The following is a 25,462-nucleotide window of genomic DNA, read 5'->3' on the forward strand; positions in this document are numbered from 1 at the left end:
ATAGACTTGGAAACAACCAAAACTAAACCTTCATCTAAATCTAAACCAAGCCTGTTGCATTAAGCTGCCTCAAAGCCACTTCAAGAGCTTGTTTGTTAATGGAATCTTCTCACTGAAGTAACCAGTCAGAGCCAGGGCAACAGTGTGGATGGTTACAATTTGCTCTGTTGCCCCTGAGCTAGGGAAGGGCAAGATCAAGGCAGGCTTTTGGTCATTGACCATTGCTAAAAGTTGTGGGCAACAGGTGAGGTTAGGATTGGATTGTGACACTCGTCTCCCTTAACTTCTCTTCTCCCTCCCTCCCCAAGCTGTTCATTTAGACAACCAAAACTTGCCTCTCATCTCAGTTTATCACATGAAAAATGGTCAGTCAGTTACTGGTGTACATGGTATCCCAGTGGGACTTAACTCCTTCAAGACAGGGAGTGTGAGGAAGCTATTGAAAAGTAAAATATGAGAAGTTTCCCTTTGAGTGATATTAAAAATATGTTTTTATTGATAGATTTGCAGCAAGTAAAGTGCAGAAGAGTTGCTCAGCAATTCACACTTACTGGAGATGAGAATGTCAGCTTGGCAGCAGAAATTATTCCCGAGACATCCTTTTAAGGCCCGTAATCTCTCTTGGGCTTTGTTAAGAGTGACCTGCACTAAGGTTCTACTAACCTTTTATATACAATGGTTTCAGCATGAAGATAAAATATTGCAGCAACCCCTCGCAGCAAGCGACACGCCATGAGATGGTAATTGCTCTGCTTCTCCACGATACTTCCCTCACCAACAAGGGTTTCTTTTAAAATAGATAAAATTGTGAACCTTCTCAATTGTTATTGCAGAGGAGAGGGTGCTCTGTGTCTGGTCGTGAGCTAATTGAAGGTTCTGTGTGCTCATGAACTTGGCCTGGAATTTCTTTCTTTAAGATGCCTCTGAGCTAGGTAAGAGAGTAGCAATATCAGAGTTAACTGGGACAGGTTTAGTCCATCTTTATGTTACAATGTAGATTTTGAACCATCTCAACTGAAGGATTTGTATGAAATAAAATTGGAGGTGGTGTTTTGGTGTTCAGTGTTGCCATCTCTGATGTTGCTGCTGTAGCTGCTCAATCAATTGCCCTGTTGTCATATTTTATCTTCATTCCTGGGATGTGAGCATTGTTAGCAAAGCAAACATTCTTTGTCCTTCTCTAACTGTGGTAGTGAGCCATCCTTGAACTACTGCAGTCCATGTGGTGTAGGTACACCCACAGGGTTGGTAGGGAGGGAGTTCCAAGATTTTGACCCAGTGACAGTGAAAGAACGGCGATATATTTCCAAGTCAGAATGTTGTGTGGCTTGGAGGGGAACTTGCATATGGTGGTGTTCAAATATGTCTGCTGCCCTTATTCTTTCAGGTGATGATCATGATGGGTTTGGAAGGTGCTGTTGTATGTTTAGGATGGCATACTTTTCCTTTCACTTTGAAGACACAGAAACAACTTAGGGCTCTCCTCTGTTTCTCTGTTATCTTGCATTTTTTTTCCTTTGAGTTCATGCAAACTTGCCTAGGTGCAGGGCCCATCAGACTGAAATCCAATGGACAAGGGGAAAGGTGAAATGGGGCACCTGAGATTCATACTTGGGACTTTTGGAGAGTCTGCCATCGAGAAGACAACTGAAGTAATGCTGAATGTAATAGACTGGGATCAGTACATCCTCTTGTAGGTCTGTACACTGACCCTGCAGAACCAGGTGTATAAATCTCTTCTTGTTAATTTGAAGTCACCATAAGTTGCTGTCAATATGTTGATTTAGGCTTTATCCGCAATGAGGCAACAACTCTTTCCCAATCTCCCAAAATACAAATTCCAAACAGAACGCATCATCCAATAAGAAATATAAAAATGCCAGAGCTCCAAAGGCTGGATTACTGGATGCCAAAGACTATAGGTTGGACATGATACTGTACATTGCCTAGCAATGCAGTAAGGACCTAGCCCACAATGCTCACTGTCATTTCTTTAAAGTAAATTCAAAGAGTGAGCTCATAACTTGTGATGTGGCCATGAATATGCTAAATAAATTGTTGAAATTAATTCATTAAGTTTTAAACCCGCAGATACATTAGGATTGTCCAGTCAATGTACCGGGACTTCAAGGTGTTTAAAGATGATGGTTACAATGTTCTGTTAACTCCTTGTGTCTGGTCTCCCTCACAGGTACAGGCTCATTGATCTCTCTGAAGAGGAGAGATTGACAATTCCGGTCATCCTGAAATCTCAAACCCTTTCAGCACGATGTTGGGAATCTGGCCAGGGCTTCCTCCTTATTATAAAAGTCACAGAGTCATAGAGGTCTACAGCACAGAAAAAGGGCCTTAGGTCCATTACTAGGGATACAGAGGGTCTTGAATAACCTGTGCAAACCAGACAGGCTTGAGGATGGACATTTGAGAATTTCACATTTAGTCACTTGGAGTAGGTGCATTTTGACCAGAGTTGATTGTGACTTGCTGTGGGGTTCTGATTAGATTGATTGGTGAGCACTCTAGATCCTGCCCTGCAATGCACAGTTGCACTAATCTCATATTCCCCACCAAGCTACCTGATAAGTATGCCACTCCATAAAGAAGAATGTTAAAGAAATACAATGATGGACTTTGTGATTATCAGGATAAGGGACTTTCATACTGAGTAATGAATCCCAGCATTGGGATCAAGTTATGACTCCATCTGGCTTTAATGCAGAGTAAAAATTTCCATTTCCAGTCTCCCTGGGCTTATCTGAGTGATATTGCCAACTAAGGACAGTTTTGTGCAGTAGGTCTTGTATACTGTCCAAACTCATTTCATATAGGACTCTTTTACAGGACAGGCAAGAGAAGCCAGGTGCACAAATGCTTCACCAGAGTGCATCCCTCCCTCGTACCCCACTTTGGGGGTAAATATAATGTTGCAACATTGGTGGTGCATTAGTGCAGACAACTCAAAAATCTTTGCTTCCTAACTCATTATATTTTGCATCTTTAAAAATACCATGGACCCACACTGAATCTAGTTTCAATTGGGTACCAGCTAATAAGAGGAGATCCTATGCAAGTTAAAAACTCGAGGATTGGGAATGGGAATGAGAGGGGAAATGAAGCAAATCTATCTCCCCCTGGACAGTAATTTGCTGAATAATTTGGAAGAACAGGCACTGGAAGCAGACAATTTGACATAGTTTCAAGAGGCAATTGAATGTATTTGTCAGACTAAGTTTTGGAATCATAAGAGCCACTGGACCCAAAGCACCTGTGCCTTTCCAAACAGATACTTCTATGGAGGAATAGGGTGTAGATTGAACTGGCACAGCAAGGGGGTGAGGGATGGAGGGAAGGAAGAGCATCCAACAGAGTATCTAGGTCCCAAGAAATGTCCTATATGAGTACATAAATATATATGTGAATATATATATATTAATACAGTAATCTTGACAAAGCCTGTGTACATCTACTTGAAGAGATACTTCTAGTTAGAAGCATGTTTGCCCCTTTTTTGTTTAAACTACTCGATTTCCTTTGCTGTTTTTAAGCGCTGAGATTTTTGAGTGAACACACTTGGACTGTGAAGAGGTATTGCTGCGCTGAAGCTGCATTCCATTACGTGCTCTTCAAAGCTATGAGGAATTTGTAGCTGATTCACGATTGCTGTGGAGAGTGACTGAGAAATTCCTTCTGTGTGCGCGGGAAGTGGCTGTGAGGAGTCAGCAGTTGGCATTGTCAAACGAGGAGTCAGTCTCCAGGACGGACATTCCCATCACCTACTGGACAAACAAAGCTTGTCAGAGTTAAGGCCTGGAGGAAGAGCTCTCAATCCCCCCACCTTAGTGCCACTTTTACCCTCATAAAGAAACAGCAGTAGGCCATTCATCTCCTCAAGCCTGATCTACCATTCAATTAGATCATGGATGGTCTGTAACTTAAGCTTGTTTACTCATCTTTGTTCCATATCCCTTGCTACCCTGACCCAACAAAAAATTATTGATCTCTGTCTTGATTGCCCCAATTGCCCCCTCTCAGCATCTACAGGCTTTTGGAGGAGAGAGTTCCAAATTTCCACTACCCTTTGTGTGAAGACATGCTTTCTGATTTCATTCCTGAATGGCTCACCTCTCTTGCTAAGGTTATGCCCCCTTGCCTGGAATTCCACCCCCACCCCCGCAAAGAAAATAATATATTTTTATCTATCCTATCAATTCCTTTTATCATCTTAAATACTTTTTCCAGATTACCCCTCAATCTTCCAAACTCAAGGGAATACGAGTTAAGTTGCTGAAGGTGCTGTAGGTACAGCTTCCTCAGGCCACAACAACCCACCAGAACCTCACCCAGCTGATAATACTTCGTGTATCAGCCCAGATGGTCAGGTTTAGCAAGCTATTGACTGTTGAGAACATGACAGGTTAGGCTGACCCAGACCCCACCTAGGTTGACCCCATTCCCTACCCAGGCTGGTCCAACCTCTACCCAGGCTGGTCCAATCTCTAGCAAGGCTGGTCCAATCTCCAGCCAGGCACAGGTTTACCTCTTCAGTACCCTGTAGCTAGAGCTCAGTGCAACAGAAATGCAAGATTGCAAATACAGGAACAGGCGGCTCACTATGTCTCCTCTCTTACCTAAAGCAGTTTGGAATAAGCACTCCCACCTCTCCTGACTTTTTGAAAAAAAGACTTGCATTTATATAGCTATTTTCATGACCACCAGATAGCCCATGATGCTAAATAGCTAAGTAAGTACTTTTGAAATGCAATTATTGTTGTAATCTAGGTAATGCAGCAGCAAATTTGTGCACAACAACCTCCCACAGTGTTGTGATATTGGTTGAGGGATAAATATTAATCAGGACACGAGGGATAACTCCCCTCTTCTTCTTCTCTGAAATAGGGCCATGAGATCTTTCACATCCACCACTTAGGGCCTCAATTTGATATCTCAATTGAGAGACTCCCTCAGTTTTGCACAGGAAAGACAGCCTGGATTGTTGTGCTCAAGTCCTGGAATGGGACTTAATTCACAACCCTCTGATTCAGAGGCAAGACACACAAGAGGACACTACTTCCCTATGATGTCATACCTGCACTTTCCAAGCATGGGCCATTGGGTGTTGACCCTAGCCGGACCTCCAGCTAATTTTCCATCTCCGGTTACAGCGTCACTTCTGCCACCCCACCAAAGATTGACTAACTCAAAATGAATGTGGAGTCAATGCTGAGTTTTCCCATATAGTTCAGTTACAAAGCATCCATTCTATTGGTGTTGACCCAGTCCCTTGCGTACCTGCTCAGAGTATGTTCTTTCTGTTGACCCAGTCCCTCGTGTACCTGCTCAGAGTGTGTTCTTTCTGTTGACCCAGTCCCTCATGTACCTGGTCAGAGTGTGTTCTTTCTGTTGACCCAGTCCCTCGTGTACTTGCTCAGCATGTGTTCTTTCTGTTGACCCAGTCCCTCGTGTACCTGCTCAGAGTGTGTGCTTTCTGTCGACCCAGTCCCTTGTGTACCTGCTCAGAGTGTGTTCTTTCTGTTGACCCAGTCCCTCGTATACCTGTTCAGAGTATGTTCTTTCTGTTGACCCAGTCCCTCATATACCTGCTCAGAGGGCGTTCTTTCTATTACGCTTTGCACGTCTTGGGCAAGTTCTGAAGGCAGAGGTTTCCCGGATCTGCTGACCATGGTACTGGGTTGGAGAAGCACAGGCTCCATCTGGACGATTCCTGCTGGTGTCCATCCATCTGTACGTAGGGAACAGGGAAGAGCAATTCATTATCCCTGACTTGTTCTTTTATAAAAGGACAGTGGTCTAAACAAAGATGAATAAGGGTGTCCAGGCAGATCATAGTATATGAATGAAGCTATAGCTGAGGGGTAATCAATAGCATTAAGGTACAGATCTATATGTATTAACACACATAATGAAAGAGGTGTCTGTGTGAAGTAACAGAACATAATGTTGTAGAAATTGCAGGATAACAGGAGGTAATTCAATCCAGTATGCCAGTACCCATACTAGCTCTTCCACTGGATCACTTTACTCGAACCTGTTCGAGTATCTATCCAAAATCTTTTAAATGGTGCTATTTTTCCTGATTCTATTGTCTCCTTGGAGTGAAACATTCCCTGTTGTAATAAACTTCTGTGTGAAAACATTTCTAACTTCCCTCTTCATTCTTCATGTGATAATCCTCATTCTATCCCCTTGTTTCCAATTCACCAACCCATAGAAATAACCCTTCGCTACTTACCCTTTTGAAACCATTCAGAATTTTGAAAACTTCTATTTGATCTTCCCCTAAACTCTTCTGTACCATTGAAAAAGCTCCAATTCTTTGAATCTACATAAGCTACCAACCCTGCATCACTGTCGCAATGTCTGCTGCACCTTTCTCACAATGACATGTCCAGAGTCACATGCCATGCTCCTAACTGTGCCTAACCAATGTTTTGTATACAAGCATCATTTCCTTCCTTTTACTTCCTTCCTTTATATTCAGTGACCCATGCATGAAATTCAAAAACTCTCTCCCCTTTTATAGCCTTTGCAATCTGCAATCTTACTTTGTAAAGACAAACACCAATATTCCTCTGTTCCTCATTTTACTTTGTTCTTTCCCCTCAAAATTAAGTATTTTCACGAAAGCTGCATCTGCAACATAATTTCCCATTCCACTGACCTTCCTGTGTCCACCTGCAGATTCCTGTATCTTCCTCACAGTTTGCTATGCCCCCTACTTTGGTTTCATTAGGAAACTTCAGCATCAGTCCTCTTGTGCATATGTCCAGGTTTTCTATTATAAAAAGAAACAACCCACCACCACCCGCATCTTACAATCTCAGGAACTTGCTGACCCTTTGCTTTCAGTGCCCAGGTCATATTTATATCCAGTGACTATATTTTCTTCAATATAGGAAAATAGACCCAACCATCTTCAGCTGCTTCATCAATGACCTTCCTTCCATCATCAGAAGTGGTGATGTTCGCTGATGATTGCACAAGTGTTCAGCACCATACACGACTCCTCAGACATTGAAGCAGCCCATGTTCAAATGCAGCAAGACCTGGACAATATCCAGGCTTGGGCTGACAGGTGGCAAGTAACATTCACGCCACACAAGTGCCAGGCAATGACCATCTCCAACAAGAGACAATCCAACCATATCCCCTTGACATTCAATGGCATTACCATCGCTGAATCCCCACTATCAACATCCTGGGGGTAACCATTGACTAGAAATTGAACTGGACTAGTCATGTAAATACTGTGGCTACAAGAGCTGGTCAGAGGTTAGGAATCCTGTGGCGAGTAACTCACCCCCTGACTCCCCAAAGTGTGTCCACCATCTACAAGACACAAGTCAGGTGTGTGATGGAATACTCCACTTGCCTGGCTAAGTGCAGCTCCAACAACACTCAAGAAGCTCAACACCATCCAAGACAAAGCAGCCTGATTAATTGGCACCTCTTCCACAAACGCTCACTCCCTCTACCACTGACACACAGCAGCAGCAGCGTGTACCATCTACAAGCTGCACCGCAGAAACTCACCAAGGCTTCTTAGACAGCGCCTTCCGAACCCATGAGCTCTACCGTCTAGAAGGACAACGGCAGCAGGTAGATGGGAACACCACCATCTGGAAGTTCCCCTCCAAGTCACTCACCATCCTGACTTTGAAATATATCGCTGTTCCTTCACTGTCATTGGCTCAAAATCCTAGAGCTCTGTCCCTAACAGCACTGTAGGTACTTACACCACATGGACTGCAGCAGTTCAAGAAGGCAGTTCACCACAACCTTCTCAAGGGCAATTAAGGTTGGGCAATAAATGCTGGCCTAGCTAGCGATGCCCCCATCCTGTAAATTAATTTTTTAAAAAGGAGCAGGAGTAGGCCATTCGGCCCCTCGACCCTGCTGCGGCTTCAAATTAGATCATGGGTGATTGTCTACCTCAATGCCATTTTCCCCCACTATCCCCATATCCCCTGGTATTATTAGTATCTAAAAAACTATTGATCTCTGTCTTGAACATACTCAATGACTGAGCTTCCACAACCCTCTTGGGTAGAGGATTCCAAAGATTCACTACCCTCTGAGTGAAGAAATTCTTCCTCATCTGAGTCCTAATTGGCTTGCTCCTTGTCCCTTGGTTCTAGACCCCACAGATGTGGGAAACATCCTTTCTGTATCTCCCTGTCTAACCTCTTAAGAATCTTGTAAGTTTCAATAAATTCACCTCTCACCTAAACTCTAGCGAATACAGGCCCAGTCTCCACAGTCTTTCTTCACAGACCAATCCCGCCATCCCAGGAATCAGTCTGGTGAACCCCCGCTACACTTTCTCTATGGCAAGTACATCCTTCCCTCATTAAGGGAACCAAAGCTGTACACAATGCTCCACATGTGGTCTCACCAAGGTTCTATACAATTGAAGCAAGACACCTTTATTCCTGTACTCAAATCTTCTTGCAATAAAGGCCAAGATACCATTTGCTTTCCTAATTGTTTGCTACATCTGCATTTTAGCTTCTGAACATTTAGCTCATGAACAGGAACACCCAGGTCTCTTTGGACATTAACACTTCCCAGTCCTTCACCATTTAAGAAATACTCTGCACTACTGTTCCTCTTACCAAAGTGGGTAATCTCACACTTATCTACATTATATCCCATCTGCCATGTTGTTGCCTACTCACTAAGCCTGTCCGAATCCCCTTGGAGCCTCTTTACATCATTCTCACAAAACATTCCTCCTAATTTTGTATCATCCACAAAGAACAAAGAAAAGTACAGCACAGGAACAGGCCCTTCGGCCCTCCAAGTCTGCGCCGATAATATTGCCCGTCAACTAAAACATTTTGCACTTCCGGGGTCAGTATCCCTCTATTCCCATCCTATTTATGTATTTGTCAAGCTGCCTCTTCAACACCACTATCGTACATGCTTCCACCACCACCTCTGGCAGTGAATTCCAGACACACTACCCTCTGCATAAAAAACTTGCCCCGCACATCTCCACTATACTTTTCTCCTCTCACCTTAAATCTATTTCCCCTAGTAATTGACTCTTCCACCCTGGGAAAAAGCTTCTGACTATCTACTCTGTCCATGCCACTCATAATTTTGTAAACTTCTATCAAGTCGCCCCTCAATCTCCATCACTCTAGTGAGCACAATCCGAGTTTCTCCAACCTCTCCTCATAGCTAATAACCTCCAGACCAGGCAGCATCCTGGTAAACCTCCTCTGCACCCTCTCCAACGCCTCAATATCCTTCTGGTAATGTGGTGACCAGAATTGCACACAATATTCCAAGTGTGGCCTATACAGCTGCAGCATGACTTCCCAGCTTTTATACTCAATACCCCTGCCAATGAAGGCAAGCATGCCATATGCCTTCCTGACTACCTTATCCACCTGCGTTGCCACTTTCAGTGACCTGTGGACCTGTACACCCAGATCCCTCTGCCCGTCGATGCACTTAAGGGTTCTGCTATTTACTGTATAATTCCTGCCTGTATTAGACTTTCCAAAATGCATTACCTCGCATTTGTCCGGATTAAACTCCATCTGCCATTTCTCCGCCCAAGTCTCCAACCGATCTATATCCCATTGTATCCTTTGACAATCCTCTTCACCATCTGCAAATCCTCCAACCTTAGTGTTGTCTGCAAACTTACTAATTAGCCCATTTACATTTTCCTCCAAATCATTTATGTATACTACAAACAGCAAAGGTCCCAGCACTTATCCCTGTGGAACTCCACTGGTCACAGCTCTCCACTCAGAAAGGCACCCTTCCACTGCTACCCTCTGTCTTCTATGACCAAGCCAATTCTGTATCCATCTTGCCAGCTCACCTCTGATCCCATGCGACTTTACCTTCTGTACCAGTCTGCCATGAGGGACATTGTCAAAGGCCTTACTGAAATCTATGTATATAACATCCACTGCCCTTCCATTGTCGATCATCTTTGTCACTTCCTCGAAAAACTCGATCAAGTTAGTGAGACATGACCTCCCCTTCACAAAACCATGCTGCCTCTCACTAGTACGCCCCTTTGCTTCCAAACTTGGAAATTTTACATTTTGTCCCCACATTCAATTTATTGATATAGATTGTGAACAGCTGGGGTCTAAATATTGATCCTTGCAGTACCCAACTGGTCTCAGCTTGCCAACCTGAGAATGACCTGTTTATTCCTGCTCTCTGTTTTCTGTCTGTTAGCCAATCATTAATACTTGCTATTATATTACCACCAATCCCATATGCTGTAAATTTGTTTGCTAACCTGGATGGGACCTTATCAAAAGCCTTCCAAAAATCCAATTACACCACGTCCACTGGTTCCCCCTTATCTGTGCTGCTGGAACATCCTCAAAAAAACTCCAGCAAATAAGTCCATGTTGACTCTGCCCAATCAGATCAGTATTTTCTAATTGTCCAATCAGCGCATCCTTTATAATAGATTCCAGTATTTTCCCTACTCCTGATATCAGGCTATCAGGTCTGTAGTTCCTCCTGCCTTCATTTTTTTAGAGCCACCTTATCTGTTGCCTTCTGAATGAAGTACTTTTGTGATAACTGTTGTTTTGTAGGCAAACATAGCAGTCAATGTGCACAGTAAGTTTCCACAAATAGCACAAGATAATGATCAATGAGTTTGTCAATAATATGGGTTAACTGATAAACATTGGCCAGAATACCAATGAAAATCCCATGCTCTTCTTCAAAATAGTGCCTTGGAATCTTCCATATCCACCTAAGAGGACGACAGCTCCTTGGTTTAGCATCTCATCTGACAGATAATACTTTCAACAGTGCAACACTCCCTCAGTACTACACTGGAATGTCAATCCAGATTGTGTGCTGAAGTTCTGGAGTGGAACCTGAAATCCTGACCTTCTAACTCAGAGACGTGTGTGCTACCAACTGATCAAAGTCTACATTTGATATGTCAAAGACAATATTTTTCCAATGCGTCGACTGGGGCTATGTTCCCTTCATCCCACTGAAATTAGCTCATTTTAAACTTTCTCTTTCACACCTCTTTTGTAGTTTCAGTGCGAACATAATTAGGTTCTGGGACCAATTTCCCAAGTATTGCATTAGTTGGCTTGCTTTATTATGCTGAATCAGATCTAATGATGCATCCTTCCTACCAGACATGGTGCATTTTAAGAACCCCTCTCCTTTTTGAGCTCAAACATTTCTACAAGTTTCAGCTTGGCGTAGTCAACATATTCCATAATCACAACGGTGTTACATGAAGGTAATTATTATGAATAGGAAACTGTGGTGATGGATAGGCAAGGCAAAACAAATGTAAAATCAAAGCTGAAATGGTAGCACTCTGCAGTGGACTGGAAGAGTGGCAATTGCTGGAGAGATATGGGAGTTGGCAGAGCAAAGAGTGTGAATGGTGAAGCCTTGTAGAATCATAGAATCCTAGAATGGTTGCAACATTTATTGTCCCAACTTTGAGCTCAGGTTCATTTGATTGAAAATTGGAGCCTTGACCATTTAGAAGTTTGCAAACTGGTCTACTATGTTTCTACAAACTGAGGCTTAATTAGGGACTTAAATGGGAGGAACCATGGGTCAGATGACATAGAGAGTCTGAGACAATGAAGGGCCCAAATTCTTGGGTGATAAGATTGTATTAAGTAAGGAGGTTAATGATCAGATTAAATATAGGCTAAAATTAAATAAAGCTTCTTAGAGAAAGTAGGTATCTATGGGAAACAATAATTACCACCTGGTCACCTTCAATCCTGTATTGTGAACAGTTCTATATTAAATAAAGAGAGGCAGGATTTGGTGCTGAACTCAGTAAATACTGTACCTTCGCACTGCAGCAAGTGAGCAGGTGCACTGCCAGCGATTATTGGAGAGAGTCATGTTCCTCATTTTGGTCAGGATGAGGCTTGAAGGTAGAGTCTCCAATTTGTTGTCATCCAGATGGAGGGCTGAGAGGGCGGTGACACCATTGAATGCTCCATCTGAAAACTAAACACAACAGTTTAGCTAGACCTAGTTTAATTCCACAGATTTTTCTAAAATGTGTATCTTGTATAAAATAGTTTCAAATTCAACAAACCAATCAAATGGTTTAAAGTCTCAAACTGCTGCTATCCCCAGAGGAATGGCAATCTGCCTACTCCACTCACTTTTGCAAGCTTTCAGTTTAACCACTAATAGAACAGTCATTGCCTGATTGATGGAATGATTAATGCTGAAGTGATGAGGAATTGGTCAGATGGTATTGTAATGTTTGATGGTGAAAAGATAGTGATGGGAATGGCATCAGTAATATATGGTATACGATTCAACATGGATTAGTAAAGGTCATGGAAGACCAAAGCTGAGGTGGTGGCAATGGCTGAAGAAGATCTACCCACTATATATTCTAAATCATAAGTGGGGGGTTGGGGGGGTTGCTATTCAGAAAAATTCATGGCAGGGTGACCAACAGTTTGTTGAAGGCCCAACCAGTGTTTTGACTGATGACCAGTCTCAGATAGCTGCAACACACTGTGGTAGGACATGGGCTTGTGCCTGATTACCCACAAATGGTGAGCTCCCAATTACAGCCATCTCACATTGTGCAGATACCAAGCAAAGTCTAGACATTCACAAGAGGAACAGAGAGGTAATAAAGGACCAATAATCCCATTCAGATATTTAATTTGAATAAGACCATTTCACTCCTCTGCAGATTCTGAGAGCACTCCATCTTCCTTGCCACCTTTGAGAGTGGAAATTCCAACTTGGTCCATTGGCCATGAGTGGAGGCAAGGAGGCCGATGGAGCAGTAAGTCAGCTGAGGACCATAGGTAAGCAGGACACAATGACCTGATGCCTTATTCTGAACACCACTGAATACCAGTGTCCTCTCTGGCTTCAATCTAGTCAATTATCACATTAACAGGAGCTCTTGAATGGATTGTAGAATTGGAATTTACTTACAGCCAATATGTGTAGGAATTCCTAATATGAAGTAAGTCTTCACTAAGTAGACTCTGCCATGTCATTCCTGCTATCCCATTGGACACCAAAAGGATGGAGCACTGTGATGTTCACTACCAGTTCTGACAACTATCATCAGTATAGAAACACAAGCAAAACTAAATGAAATTTCTCAAATGTTCACAGTGTGTAATATTTATTATGATTAAAGACAAACCTCAATGTTTAGCTGGTGGTTAGAGATTTTGATTTAGAATCCCCTCCAAGGGTTTGAGTTTTTGTTCTTTGCTGGGTGGCATACTTAGCAGCCATAGAGATTTGAGGGGGATGTGGAAGTCTAGAGATCCCAGCCTCTGTCAGTTGATTAAAGTGCAATTAGACTGTGACACTGAGCCTACCAGCATTTCAGTGCTAGTAGTAAGAGGAGGAGAAGACAGGGTAACTAATGGTACCAGGTGGACCATTTTAAATTAGTTATTTTCCACTCCTTTGTAATTCTCAGGGCATTGAGTCACCTGGAGGTCAGACCAGATAGCGGGAGGGTGGTGACTTTTCTCCTGAAGAACATTGGTGAGCCAGTTAACTTTTATAACATGTACTCATTCCAATTACAGGGCCTCGAAAGAGTCCTGTATTGTTATTTTTCATCACTACCTCCCCGAGTCGGGAGTGGGTAATTTGTGCGCCTGCTGCCTTCCTTGGATGTGGTAGCCGTTTCTCAGGCTCCCTCTCCAGAATCGAACCCTGATTCCCTGTTTTTCCAGGTAATTCTGTTTTTGTTTTAACTTTTATAACAGTTTGGCAGTTTCCATTATTCTATGCTTTTTGAACCCTGGGTTACAAGTACAGGGCCATAACTATGAGGTTACTCATTAAAGAGGTTGGAGTAGGGAAAACTGACTTATGTTAATTCGGAAAGAACAACAATTTCTAAATGAGCATTAATTTTGACATTTATTAATTATGCAGGTGAGGTTCTGATGAAAGCTCCGAGCTGGTACTAATCCACATATGTCAGCAGACTGCCAGCTTTAACTCCAGTCTGTGCTGACTGAGCTGATTTGAACGAGGCCAGTAGTTGACCTCTAATTGATCTCCACGTCTGAGCTAGAGAGAAGAAAAGAGTAGCCAGGGCTCCAACTCTGACCCATTACTGAGGCAAATGTGGATATTAAGTGAAAGGGTTCTCCTGTGGAGTTCCCTGTAGTTAAATCGTCTACCAGTATCCCCTGTCTAGACTTGGACTTGACCATGTTGACAAGGTACCTGAGAATACCAGCAATTTTACAATTGTCCCCAGAATCTTCAAATGAGAAAAACTGAAATTATATGCATGGATCTATCATGCTCATAGATGGAAGAATGTTCAGATTATATAGAGTTAATATACGGACCTCAGTAACTCTTCTGTCTTCAAATTTCAGTTTGGCAAAACTTGAACCTGGAAATCTGAAAACAATTTTCTCATCTGTTTTCAGTCTTGGCTGCGACTGCTGCCTGCGATCACTGACTATATTCTCGCACCAAAGATATAAAAATTGCCCTTCAGCGTGAAGTCACAGACACCATAGCAGCAGTTGGCTGTTTGTACAGGATACACATGGTTGCCTCCACAGCTAAACAAGTGGAAATTTCCACTGGAACTCCATCTTTGATGGCTGTTGTAGGTAGAGGGACATGAGGATGTGTCTTGATTGCAAAATCTAATTCTAACAACGAAAAGCATATCTTCAAATGTTTTGACAATGGCCTGTCTCTACAGTGGCAGAAGGGGAGATATAGGGTCAAACCCTAACTCTGCTGAGTTCCCTTTCTCAGCTACTGTAGTAAGGGTCAGGCTGTAACTGTGAGCTGGTGGCCCGCCTAATATCATGGATGGAGGTACCTAAACTCACAAGGCCAGAGTAAGGGAGGAAAACAGTTGGAACAAGAGGAAGAAATCAAGGAATAAAATTGGCTGGTGCAGACACAATGCACCAATGGCCTCCTTATGCACAGTAAAAATTCTGTGATAATTTCTGATATCTGATTTCTGCCAGATCAGCAGTAATGCATACTGTTACCTTAAGCCATTCATAGGGAGGTTAAGGCAAAATTAACAATGAGCTGGGCTTCTAATTGCCACCAATTAAAGACTACGGACTTCTGAGCTTGAGAAACACCAGAGAGAATTACAGTCAGTTGGTAGCATGTTCACTCCTGATTCAGAGAGTCACTGGTTCAATTCTCAATCCAAAGTTTGAGCCCATAATCCAGGCTGACGTTCCAGTGTAGGGCTGAGGGAGCGCTGCGTTGTTAGAAGGTCAGTACTGAGGGAGCGCTGCACTGTTGAAGGGTCACTACTGAGGGAGCGCTGCACTGTCGAAGGGTCAGTACTGAGGGAGCGTTGCACTGCCGGAGGGCCAGTGCTGAGGGAGCACTGCACTGTCGGAGGGTCACTACTGAGGGAACGCTGCAATGTCAGAGAGACGGTAATGAGTGTGCACACACTATCAGAGCATCAGTACTAATAAGTGATGCACCATCATATGGGTAGTACCGAGGCAGTGCTGCACTGTCAGAGCAGCTGTACTAAGGGAGTGCTGCACTGTCAGAGCAGTGTTCAGGGAGTGCCGCACTATCAGAGGAGCATTCCTGAAGCAGCGCCGCACTGTGGGAGGGACAGTATTAAGGAAGCACGTGCTGTCAGAGGGTCAGTGCTAAGGGAGTGACATACTTTCAAAGTATTAATATTAAGGGAGTGATACAATGTCAAAGGGTCAGGACTAAGAGGGCGACAATACTGAGGGAAACCACCTGATTTCATACTCCACTTCAAAGGGCATTAGGAATCAGCCAAGTAGCGTGGGATTGGAGACATGTAGGCCAGACTAGGTAGTGGTGACAGGTTCCCCTTCCTGAAGGACCTAAGTGAACCTTTTGGGTTTTGCCCCCAATCTAACAGCTTCATGCTCATGATCCCAGCCCACAAAATGCCAGATTATGGAATTCAATTTCCCAACTAGCCATGGAAGGATTTGAATTTATAATCTCTGGATCGTTAATCCAGGATCAGAAACACTAATCTGCAGCCCAGGTAGGCCGGGGTTATCCCTCATTATGTACTAATCTCTCGCAGGATGGGACCTCTTAGAAAATTGGCCTCAGTGCATTGGCTTAGAGAAGGGCAAGTAAGCATGTGTGTGTGTCTTTTTGTATACATCAAGTGATTGAATTTCCTCTGGTATCCTCCCCACATTCTGGCATTCATTGTCTGGGCTCACACGTGATGAATGGCCACGTAGATAAGTTACCAAAGGGAAGTAAGCCCACGGACTGGTACCCCAGCCCAAAGAGGCAACATTTTTGAACCTATGGCTCCCTAAGCTCAAGTCATGTCATGTGTAGCTGTTTGTAGACCAATTGCCAGAGATTGATTGTTGCAATTCGTTAACAATTCTATGATCATTGTATCATGTGACCACCAGGATTTTTGAAATTCATTCTCAGGGTATGTGAGTCACTTCCAAGGCCAGCATTTATTTCTCATCCTCAATTATCCTTGAAAAGATAGCGGTACAATGTGCTGCCTTCTTGAACCGTTGCAGTCTGTGTGGTGAAGATAGTCCTACAGTGCTGTTAAGTAGACAGTGTCGGGATTTGACCCAGTAATGATGAACAAACGGCAGTATATTTCCAAGTCAAGATGGTGAAGGAAACCGTCACCTATCTTTCATTTACATTCTTATGCATTACAGGCAGAGGAAAAATACTGAGCACAAATGAGAAGGGTGAAATAAAAAGAAATGGAGGAAGGAGTAAATTTTGATGGTTTGGTTGAAATGTAATGAAGTTATCGCCCTACGCTAAGAAAAAGACGAGTTGATCTCCCTTCCCTTCTCTGTTCTGTACACTTGAAGATGACGCAGAATTGTTCTCTATGGTCAAACCTCTGGAGCTAATACTTCAAAAGACTCCATGTCAGTTAGTCACCCTCTTGTAGACTGTGGTTATATTGCATTTGATGTGAGCTTGAAGTAATTGTGATGGACATTCCTGGAAGTGTTCTCACAGCTCAGAACTTTAATGTTTTTGGTGTCTTGAGTCATATTGCTATGTTCAAACAAATAATGCACCTGAAACCAGGTCTCTGATGTAAAAGTGGCAAGATAACTGAATTCCTAGACTCATGAATGAAGCTATTTGCCCATAGCTGGCAGTTTGGTTCATGAGTGCCAGGGCGTGTCCACATGCGAGTGGGCCTGTACAATGCATGTCTGGGGATCAAACCTCCTCTGTGTTCTTCTGAAGCTTTAGCCTGGGGTTTCGAGGGATCCAGTTTCTGTGTATTGTCATGACGAAGCACAGTTGAGGACTTGTGGATGGAGAGTCTATGTACTGACACGGACAGGCTTACACATTTGGCTCTCTTGTTCACATTGCTGCTAGCCAGCAATATGGGCGGTAAATGAAAAGCAAATTAGCACACAAAGGCCAAAAGTATGCTAACTCTCTTCACCACACACTAGACGCATCACATCGACCTGTAGGACACAAAATTATCATAAAAATTTGTTACGATTTCCGTCAGAATAGACAAAGCTGGCCAGTACTGGGATGGAACCCACAACTTTAGCGTTATTAGTGTCACACTATAACAATCTGAGCTTACCAGCTGATTGCCTTGTGGATCCCTCAGGAGAGTTTAAAGCTAAGGGAGTAAACCCTGACTAAAATCTAGATCAGAGTCGAAAGGTGGACTGGCATCTAAATATGTCACCTTTTGACAACGCATGCAAGCAAGCTGATGCCAAACATAGTGCTTTGCATTCCTTTCAACTCAACTGGGGCGGTCGAGAGGAGGACCCTGACATTTGGGCAGCCCAGGTTCTGCATAAATGTTGCCCAGGCTTGTGCTCTCGAGGGAACAGTCCAGTTCCACTGCAGAGCATTAACACAACAGTGGACAGAAGTTACGAGTGATGAGCCCAGCTCAGTTGGTGTAGACAACAGATGCTATGTGCTCCAGACGGTGGGAGGGACCATCATGTCCCACTGGCCAGCCCCATCCAACTGAAGCCGGGCAGCCCCCAACTAGTAAGGTGCTGACACATCAAATCCATCTGCTTCAATGGGTACTCGGAGCTTGGAGTCTCTGCTCAAAAAAGTGGATGGGATCCATTGCACCAGGCAAACAAAGAAAATCAAAAAGAAAGAAGATGCCAATTCTTGGATTGGCACGTGGGAAGGTCAGGACCATATGCACAGGAATGATGGCTGACTTGCAGCTGGTCGATAACGTGCACAAGACAGCTGTGATCAACACGGAACTTGATAGGCTGAACATTGATATAGCATCACTACAAGAGACCAGGCTCGCCAAGAGTGAATCACTGAAAGAAAAACATTACACGTTATATTAAAACATTACATCTAGCTGGGGAAGAGTTCAGAGGAAACCAGTGAGTGAGGTGTAGGCTCTGCTGTAAGGAACTTGCTACCCTCAACGATAGAACCCTGCATAAATGGTTCAAAACATGTTCTCTCCAACCACCTCTCAACTCAAATAGGGCTAGTTAACCTCATGAGTATCTATGCTCCACTACAGAGGTGAAAGACTAGCTCTATGAGGAGCTTGACACTGCTATCAGAAAAATCCCTACATCAGATTATCTTTACTTATGGGGGGGGTTTCAATGCAGAAGTGGGCATGGAGCTGGGACTTGGCCCTCCTGCCTTAGCTATCATGGCCTGGGAAAGATAAATGAGGCAGAGGCTACTTGAGCTTTGCTGCTACCTCACATTTTGTCTAATTAATACCTTTCAGAACAAACCATGCCACAAGGTGTCCAAGATCAGTGCATTGGCACCTGCTGGATCTGATCGTCAGGCGTGACTCTGAAAGGCATTCTCAACACATGTAGCTTGGCGCTGACTGTGATACTGATAACTCCATGCTGTGCACTAGGGTGAGGATGCAACCCTTGAAGCTTTTTCATTCAAAGCAGAAATGGCATCCGTGTATCAACATCAGTCATACTACCGACCCATATAAAAACCAACCAAAAAATCAACTCAATTGAACGGATGCTATCCGGCATTCCCACAAAGAATCAGGACAGAACAGATCATCTATAATAACATGCTCCCAACATTCGGGAAGCAAGAAAAAATACTGACTGGTTTGAGGCTAACATCACTGTGATGGAACCTGTCATTTAAACCAGGGGGTCTGCACTCATTAATTACAAGAGAGATCTGAGCGACAAGACTCTGAATGCACTAACAGCTGCTCAAAGTAAAGTCCAACGGACTGCTTGATGTGCGTTGATGATTATTAGCCACCGCTGTGCCTGAATATCCAGATGTCCTTTGACACAGGGAATGTCAGGATATGTATGAAGGGACCAAAAAGGCCCATCAGCAAAGGTAACGACTCCATTGAAAAAAAAGGCAAGGAGGTCATCACTGACAGCAATAAACAGTGGGAGAGATAGGTGGAATACTATCTTGTGCTGTTTTCAAGGGTGAACACTGTCACTGAGGAAGCTCTAGATATCATAGAAAGCGTGCCTGTCGTAGCAGAGCTGGATATTGAATCCATAGGGGAGGAGACCAGCCATGGACCAACCTATAGACTCGCTTGCCATGGACAAAGCTCCAGGTGCTAATGCTTTACTGCCTGAGCTCATCAAACATGCAACATCTGCATGAACTTCTCTGTTTCAGCTGGAGGAAGGGAGCAGTGCCCCAGGATATATGTCATACAAAGATTGTGACTCTGTACAAGAGCAAGGATGATCACAGCGATAGCAACAACTATCGAAGCACCTCTCTGCTGATCATCATGGGAAAAGTATTTTCCTATGTCGTTCTTGTCAAACTGCAGACCTTAGCAGAATGCATCTATTCCGAATCCCAGTTTGGTTTCAGAAATGGAAGATCTATAATTTACATGATTTTCGCAGTCCGGCAGCTGCAAGAGAAATGCCATGATCAAAGGAGACTATTATATATTACTTTCATTGATCTCAGCAGGGTATTTGACCATCTGAGCAGAAGCGGTAAATGTGAGTTGCTGGAGAAAATTGGTTGCCACCGAAGCTGTGCATTGTGTTCTCTTCCTGTGACTACATGATGGGTAAGGTCAGCTATATGGGGCAACTTTGGAATCTGAGTATTGTTGAAAATAGAGAAATTTTTTTGTTGAAGCTTTTTATCTTGCACTCATCAGGGCAAGTTGCAAGAAAATACCAAAATACATTGATATTTTCTTGCAAATTGTCCTGATACGTGCAAGAAGCTTCAACAAAAAATGTCTTTTTTCTGCAATACTGAAGTCCTGTATTACCAAACACCTATTAACATTGGAATCCTTTGCAATCCGCAGAGGGGTCAAACAGCGTTGTGTTTTGGCACCAACACTCTTTGACATATTCTTCTCTTTGCTGCTGTCATTTGTCATCTGCAGAGGGCATCTACTTACACACCAAAACTGATGGAAAGCTGTTCAGCCTTATCTGCCTGATGTCCAAGATAAAGGTGCACCACATCCTCTTTGGAGAGTTGCTCTACTCTGACAATGTTGCACTAACATTCCATACTGAGGAACACCTGCAGTTGCAAATAGATAGACTCTTTAAAGCCTGTAAAGAATTTGGCTTGAGCATCAGCATCAGGAAGACAAATGTCATAAAAACAAAAAAACTGCGGATGCTGGAAATCCAAAACAAAAACAAAAACAGAATTACCTGGAAATGTCATAGTTCAGGATGTTGCCATACTGCTATCTCTAAGCAATGACAATATGACCCTGGAGGTTGTTGATAACTTCACATATCTAGGCTCTACAATCACTAGTAATCTGTCACTTGACGCTGAAATTAACACTCATCGCAAAAGCTGCCTCTGTTATCTCCAAGTTCAGTAAGAGAGAGTTGGAATAATAGTAATAATAATAGACTGAGAACTGCGAGTCTATCAAGCCTACATCCTCAGCGCACTCCTCCACAGTGGTGAGACATGGACAACATTTGCTAGGCAGGAGAAAATGCTGTAGAGTTTTCACTTTCATTGTCTCAGATGTATCCTCAGCATCTCTTAGCAGGATAAAGTCACCAACTCAGAGGTCCTGGAGCATGCTAATTCCATCAGCATACACTCATTGATAAACCAATGACTTTCTGCACTAGTTTGGCCACAATGGCTATATGCCCAAAGACCTTATGTATGGTGAATTGGCCACTGGGTTAGGAGCTCCTGGGTATCCATACCTCCTCTACAAGGACACCTGCAAGTGAGATATGAAGGTGGCAGACATTGACACTGATAACTGGGAGATGGTTGCTGACAGCTGTGGCCTCTGGGGGCTGACTGTTTGGAAGGGCTTTGGAAGAGGTGAACAGAAAAAAATCAGCTGACTGAGAAGAGGGCACAGAGAAAACAGAGGCCAGTGAATCCCACACCTTCTCAGCCCACTGTCTTCAAGTTCAGCAGAGACTGCCATGCCAAAGTGGGGCCACTGAGTCACACCAGATGATGCTTAACACAGAGGTGACCACCATGGCATAAACTAACATCTTACAAGATGGAAGGCTGCCACAGACTCATGAGCCCCAGTTTGCTACTCTTACACTTGTCTGTGTGCCCACTTACTAAAATGGGTGGAAAATAATGGGCAGGTAAAAGCAGAAGTGGTTCTTTGCCTCTGTACCTGTACTGAACTCAGTCTGAATGTAGTCTGGAACAGTGTTAATGCCATTCACAGAGCAAATCATGCTTGCATGCTCTAGTAAACCTAGAATACTTCAAATAAACTCTGTCACTCTGCCTGGCAGTACATCTCCACCTCCGCATGGAGAAACAACATCTGAATGTTGTCTTTCTTTTAGGAGCACACACCAGTCAATGGCGAGCTTGTTATAGACCCCAATGGACACTTATGAAGCTGCATAGAGCTGGGCTTGTGTTTGAAGGGTCACTATAATCCATGCAGTCTCCTAAAAGGCACTTCTTTGGCTTTGGAGAAATATTTGTTTGTTTAGTTTGAAATATTTATGATAAATTAGGAGAAAAAAACTTTGGCAATTCACAGTTGTGCAGTTTTGTTAAACCTGTGTGGCCAGCCTGATGGATGTCAATTGGCTGTTCTGAGGGCACAATTGCTACCTGCCAGTTTGCCCTCTTGGATAAATGTCAAGGATCCCATGGCACTATTTTGAAGAAGAGAAGATGAGTTGTTGGCTTCCTCCTGAGATCCACACATCACCGATGTTAGCCTTCAGACAATTTGATTCACTCCACGTGATATCAAGAATGACTGAAGGTGCTGGGTGCAAAAAGGCAATGGGCCCTGATAACATCCTGCTGTAGTACTGAAGACTTGCTCCAGAATAAGCTGCGCACTGAATCAAGCTGTTACAATATGACTACAACACTGGCATCAATCTGAAAATGTAGAAAATTGGCCACTTAAAGCTAGAAAAATCCAACCCAGTTAATTACCCCTCCATCAGACTACTCTCAATCATCACCAAGTGATCCAAGGTGTCATCAAAAGTGCTATCAAGTTGCACTTACATAGCAATAACCTGCTCACTGACGCTCAGTTTGGCTTCTGCCAGGGCTGCTCAACTCCAGACCTCATTACAGCCTAGGTTCAATCAGGGACAAAAGAGGTGAGATTGACTATTCTTGACATCAAAGAAGTATTTCACCAAGTGTGGCACCAAGAAGCCCTAACAAGACTGAAACCCTGGGGAATCAGGGGAAAAGCTCTCCACTGGTTGGAGTCAAACCTAGCACAAAGGAAGATGGTTCTGGGTGTTGAAGGTCAATCATCTCAGTCCTGGGACACCACTGCAGGAGTTCCTCAGGGTATTGTCCAAACATTTTCAGCTGCTTCATCAATGACTTTCCCTCCAATATAAGATCAGAAGGGGGGATATTTGCTAATGATTTGCATAATGTCCAATGCCATTTGCAACTCCTCAAACAGCCTGCATGCAGCATGACATGGACAACATTCAGGATTGGTTTGAAAAGTGGCAAGCAATATTCACGCTACACCAGTGCCAGGCAATGATTTTCCCCAACAAAAGAAAATCTAACCATCTTCCCTTGGCATTCAATGGCATTACCATTCCTGAATCCTCCACTGTCAACATCCTGGGGGTTGCCATTGACCAGAAACTGAACTGGATCACCATATAAACACTGTGACTACAAGAGCAGGTTAGATGCTGGGAATTTTGCAGCAAGTAACTCACCTCCTGACTCCCCAAATCCTGTCTACCATCTACAAGACCCAAGTCAGGAGTATGATGGAATACTCTCCACTTGCCTGGACGAGTGCAGCTCCAAAGAAGCTCGACACCAAAGCAGCCTGTTTGATTGGCATCACCTTAAACATTCACTCCCTCCACCACTGACACACAGTGGCAGCAGTATGTACCATCAGTGTACAAGATGCACTGTGGCAACTCACCAAGGCTCCTTCGACAGCACCTTCCAAACCGTCGACCTCTACCATCTAGATGGACAAGGACGGCAGATGCACAAAGGCAACAATGCATGGGAACCCCACCACCTGGAAGTTTCCCTCCAAGTCACATACCATCCTGGTTTGGAAATATATTGCCGTTCCTTCACTGTCACTGGAACTCCCTTCCTAACAGCACTGTGGGTGCACCTACACCACATGGACTGCCATGGTTCAAGAAGGCAGCTCACCACCACTTTCTCAAGGGCAATAAATGCTGGCCTTACTGGAGATGCTTGCATCCCAAGAACAAAAAACATGTTGCTGCTACAAACTATGAATGTAAATGGAGAAGCTTTACATAGCAAAACACAGCACAGAGATACCACAGTCTGCCACCTAAATATGTGAAACCAGGAAAGCCAGGTAAGCCTGTAGTCTCAAAGCCAGTTCCTGACCTACCCTAGGAGTACAAGTCCTCTGGAGTGTTTGATTATTCAGTCTGCAATATCCTATCCTGTCGCTAACCAGCTATTATTACATTTCCTTTTCACTACTTCCGAGTTGTGTGTCTCGTTCCCCAGCACTACCTGAATCAAATAGTGAACATTGATTTGATAGGCTTGTCTCCTCAATCCCTGACAGGGCAGCTTCACTACACTTCTTTAAACAAATTAGAAGACATTAGTCAGTAAAATCAGAAACTGGGCTTGAAATATGGCAGCTGAGAGCTGACTCTGAGCAGACCAAACGGGATGTCAATGCAACCAGAACGATCTCGCACTGTACCAGGTAACAAGTGAATCTTACCCTCTCCAGCCCCATGTTATTGAGCCATAGGCGCTCGACATATCTCCCAAATGAGCGGAATGCGTTGTCAGGGATGGTCCGGATGGTGTTGAAGGAAAGCTTCAGTTCCTCCACCACCCTGAGTTTGCTGAGTGCTGCTGCCGGGTACGTACTCAGTTTGTTCTTATCCAGGTGAAGAGTTGCTAAATTCTCTACATCATCCAGGGCCCCGGGCAGAATGGAGGTCATGTCATTGCCACTCAGATGGAGCCATCTCAGTTCCTTGGCCCCGGCGAAACTCCCGGGTCTGATCTGGTGCATCCTGTTGTTGTTAAGCTGCAGCAGGAACAAGCTCTTCAAAGGTGTCAGAAGCCCTTTGGCGAGCTCGCTAATTCTGTTGTTGTCCAGGTAGAGGTAGGTTAATTGTGAAAGATCCTGGAAGGCCCCTGGCCTGATGGTATTGATCTCATTGTTGGACAGGTAGAGATAGACCAGTTTCTTGAGTCCACGGAAAGCATTGGGTGAAATCTCTCGAATGTGACAATCCTGAAGGTGAAGTGAAACCAGACTCTTCATGGAGCTGAATCCACTGGAAGGAAGGATGGGATAATTGTTCTGCTGCAGACTCAGGAGGCGGACTTTGTTGGGAACTCTTGGGATCTTTTTCAGTCCCCTGTTTTCACACACCACATGAAGCAGATCCCCGAGACAGTGACAACCACTGGGGCAGCGAGGAGCTGCAGTCACCATGGCCAGCAGCGGGGCCATCAAGAGCCAGCTGAGTTGCTGCATTGTCGGGGCTGGAGACTCACACCGAGGGGAGGGAGGGAGTGTGTGAGGGAGTTTGGACCCTGCAGCTCCGAACTAACCCGGCAACCCAGAGAACCGCTATTTATAACCTGCAAGCCTCTCTATGGAGAAAGGCGGGGACAGGCAGACAATTCCTTTAACATTGCAAACGCTGGCGGGAATTTCTACTTCTTATGTGTATAAGTAAGACAAGGCGTTGGTGATACCGCCGGACCAAACCTTGGAAAACTGAAACAGCCAGCCAAACTCTTGAGTTAAATCCATCGCCAGAAAATCTCGAGCAGATGATATCGGAATGTGCCACGATATCAGCCTGGCTCCCAAATCATCCCCATTTCAATACTAGAGAGCTATAGCAGAAAGATGGAAACAGAAGCTAGGGAAAAACTCAATTCCAAAAGCAAAATACTGCAGATGCTGAAAATCTGAAATAAA

General features: G+C 43.9%; 2 protein-coding genes across 3 annotated transcripts in view; one reads left to right on the top strand and one right to left on the bottom strand.

The window, feature by feature from the left end:
- acsf2 (acyl-CoA synthetase family member 2) overlaps positions 1-25,462 on the top strand; it is a 245,048-nt gene that overhangs the window by 139,487 nt on the left and 80,099 nt on the right. The gene's annotated exons all lie outside the window — the stretch shown is intronic.
- Positions 474-25,117, bottom strand: chad (chondroadherin). Of its 2 annotated transcripts, none has more exons than XM_041217373.1 (4): positions 24,239-25,117; positions 11,846-12,009; positions 5,598-5,740; positions 474-3,773 (listed from the first exon to the last, which is right to left on the bottom strand). In XM_041217373.1, exons 1-3 carry the CDS (start codon positions 25,007-25,009, stop codon positions 5,602-5,604), a joined length of 1,074 nt encoding a protein of 357 aa, XP_041073307.1. In that variant the 5' UTR covers positions 25,010-25,117; the 3' UTR covers positions 474-3,773; positions 5,598-5,601. The 2 variants fall into 2 exon arrangements, with proteins under 2 accessions (XP_041073307.1, XP_041073308.1); XM_041217374.1 differs by having other exon boundaries at positions 474-3,776.

This window comes from Carcharodon carcharias, chromosome 22, assembly GCF_017639515.1.
Source record: "Carcharodon carcharias isolate sCarCar2 chromosome 22, sCarCar2.pri, whole genome shotgun sequence".
Lineage (NCBI taxonomy): Eukaryota > Metazoa > Chordata > Chondrichthyes > Lamniformes > Lamnidae > Carcharodon > Carcharodon carcharias.

What these genes read in the sequence shown, in the direction of transcription:
- chad (XM_041217373.1), bottom strand. Translation starts at nt 25,009, where the DNA reads ATGCAGCAACTCAGCTGGCTCTTGATGGCCCCGCTGCTGGCCATGGTG. An exon ending in ATAACATGGGGCTGGAGAGG is followed by an intron (nt 12,010 to 24,238) that starts GTAAGATTCACT and finishes TGTTGTGTTTAG; the next exon opens with TTTTCAGATGGAGCATTCAA. An exon ending in TCACTTGCTGCAGTGCGAAG is followed by an intron (nt 5,741 to 11,845) that starts GTACAGTATTTA and finishes CCCTACGTACAG; the next exon opens with ATGGATGGACACCAGCAGGA.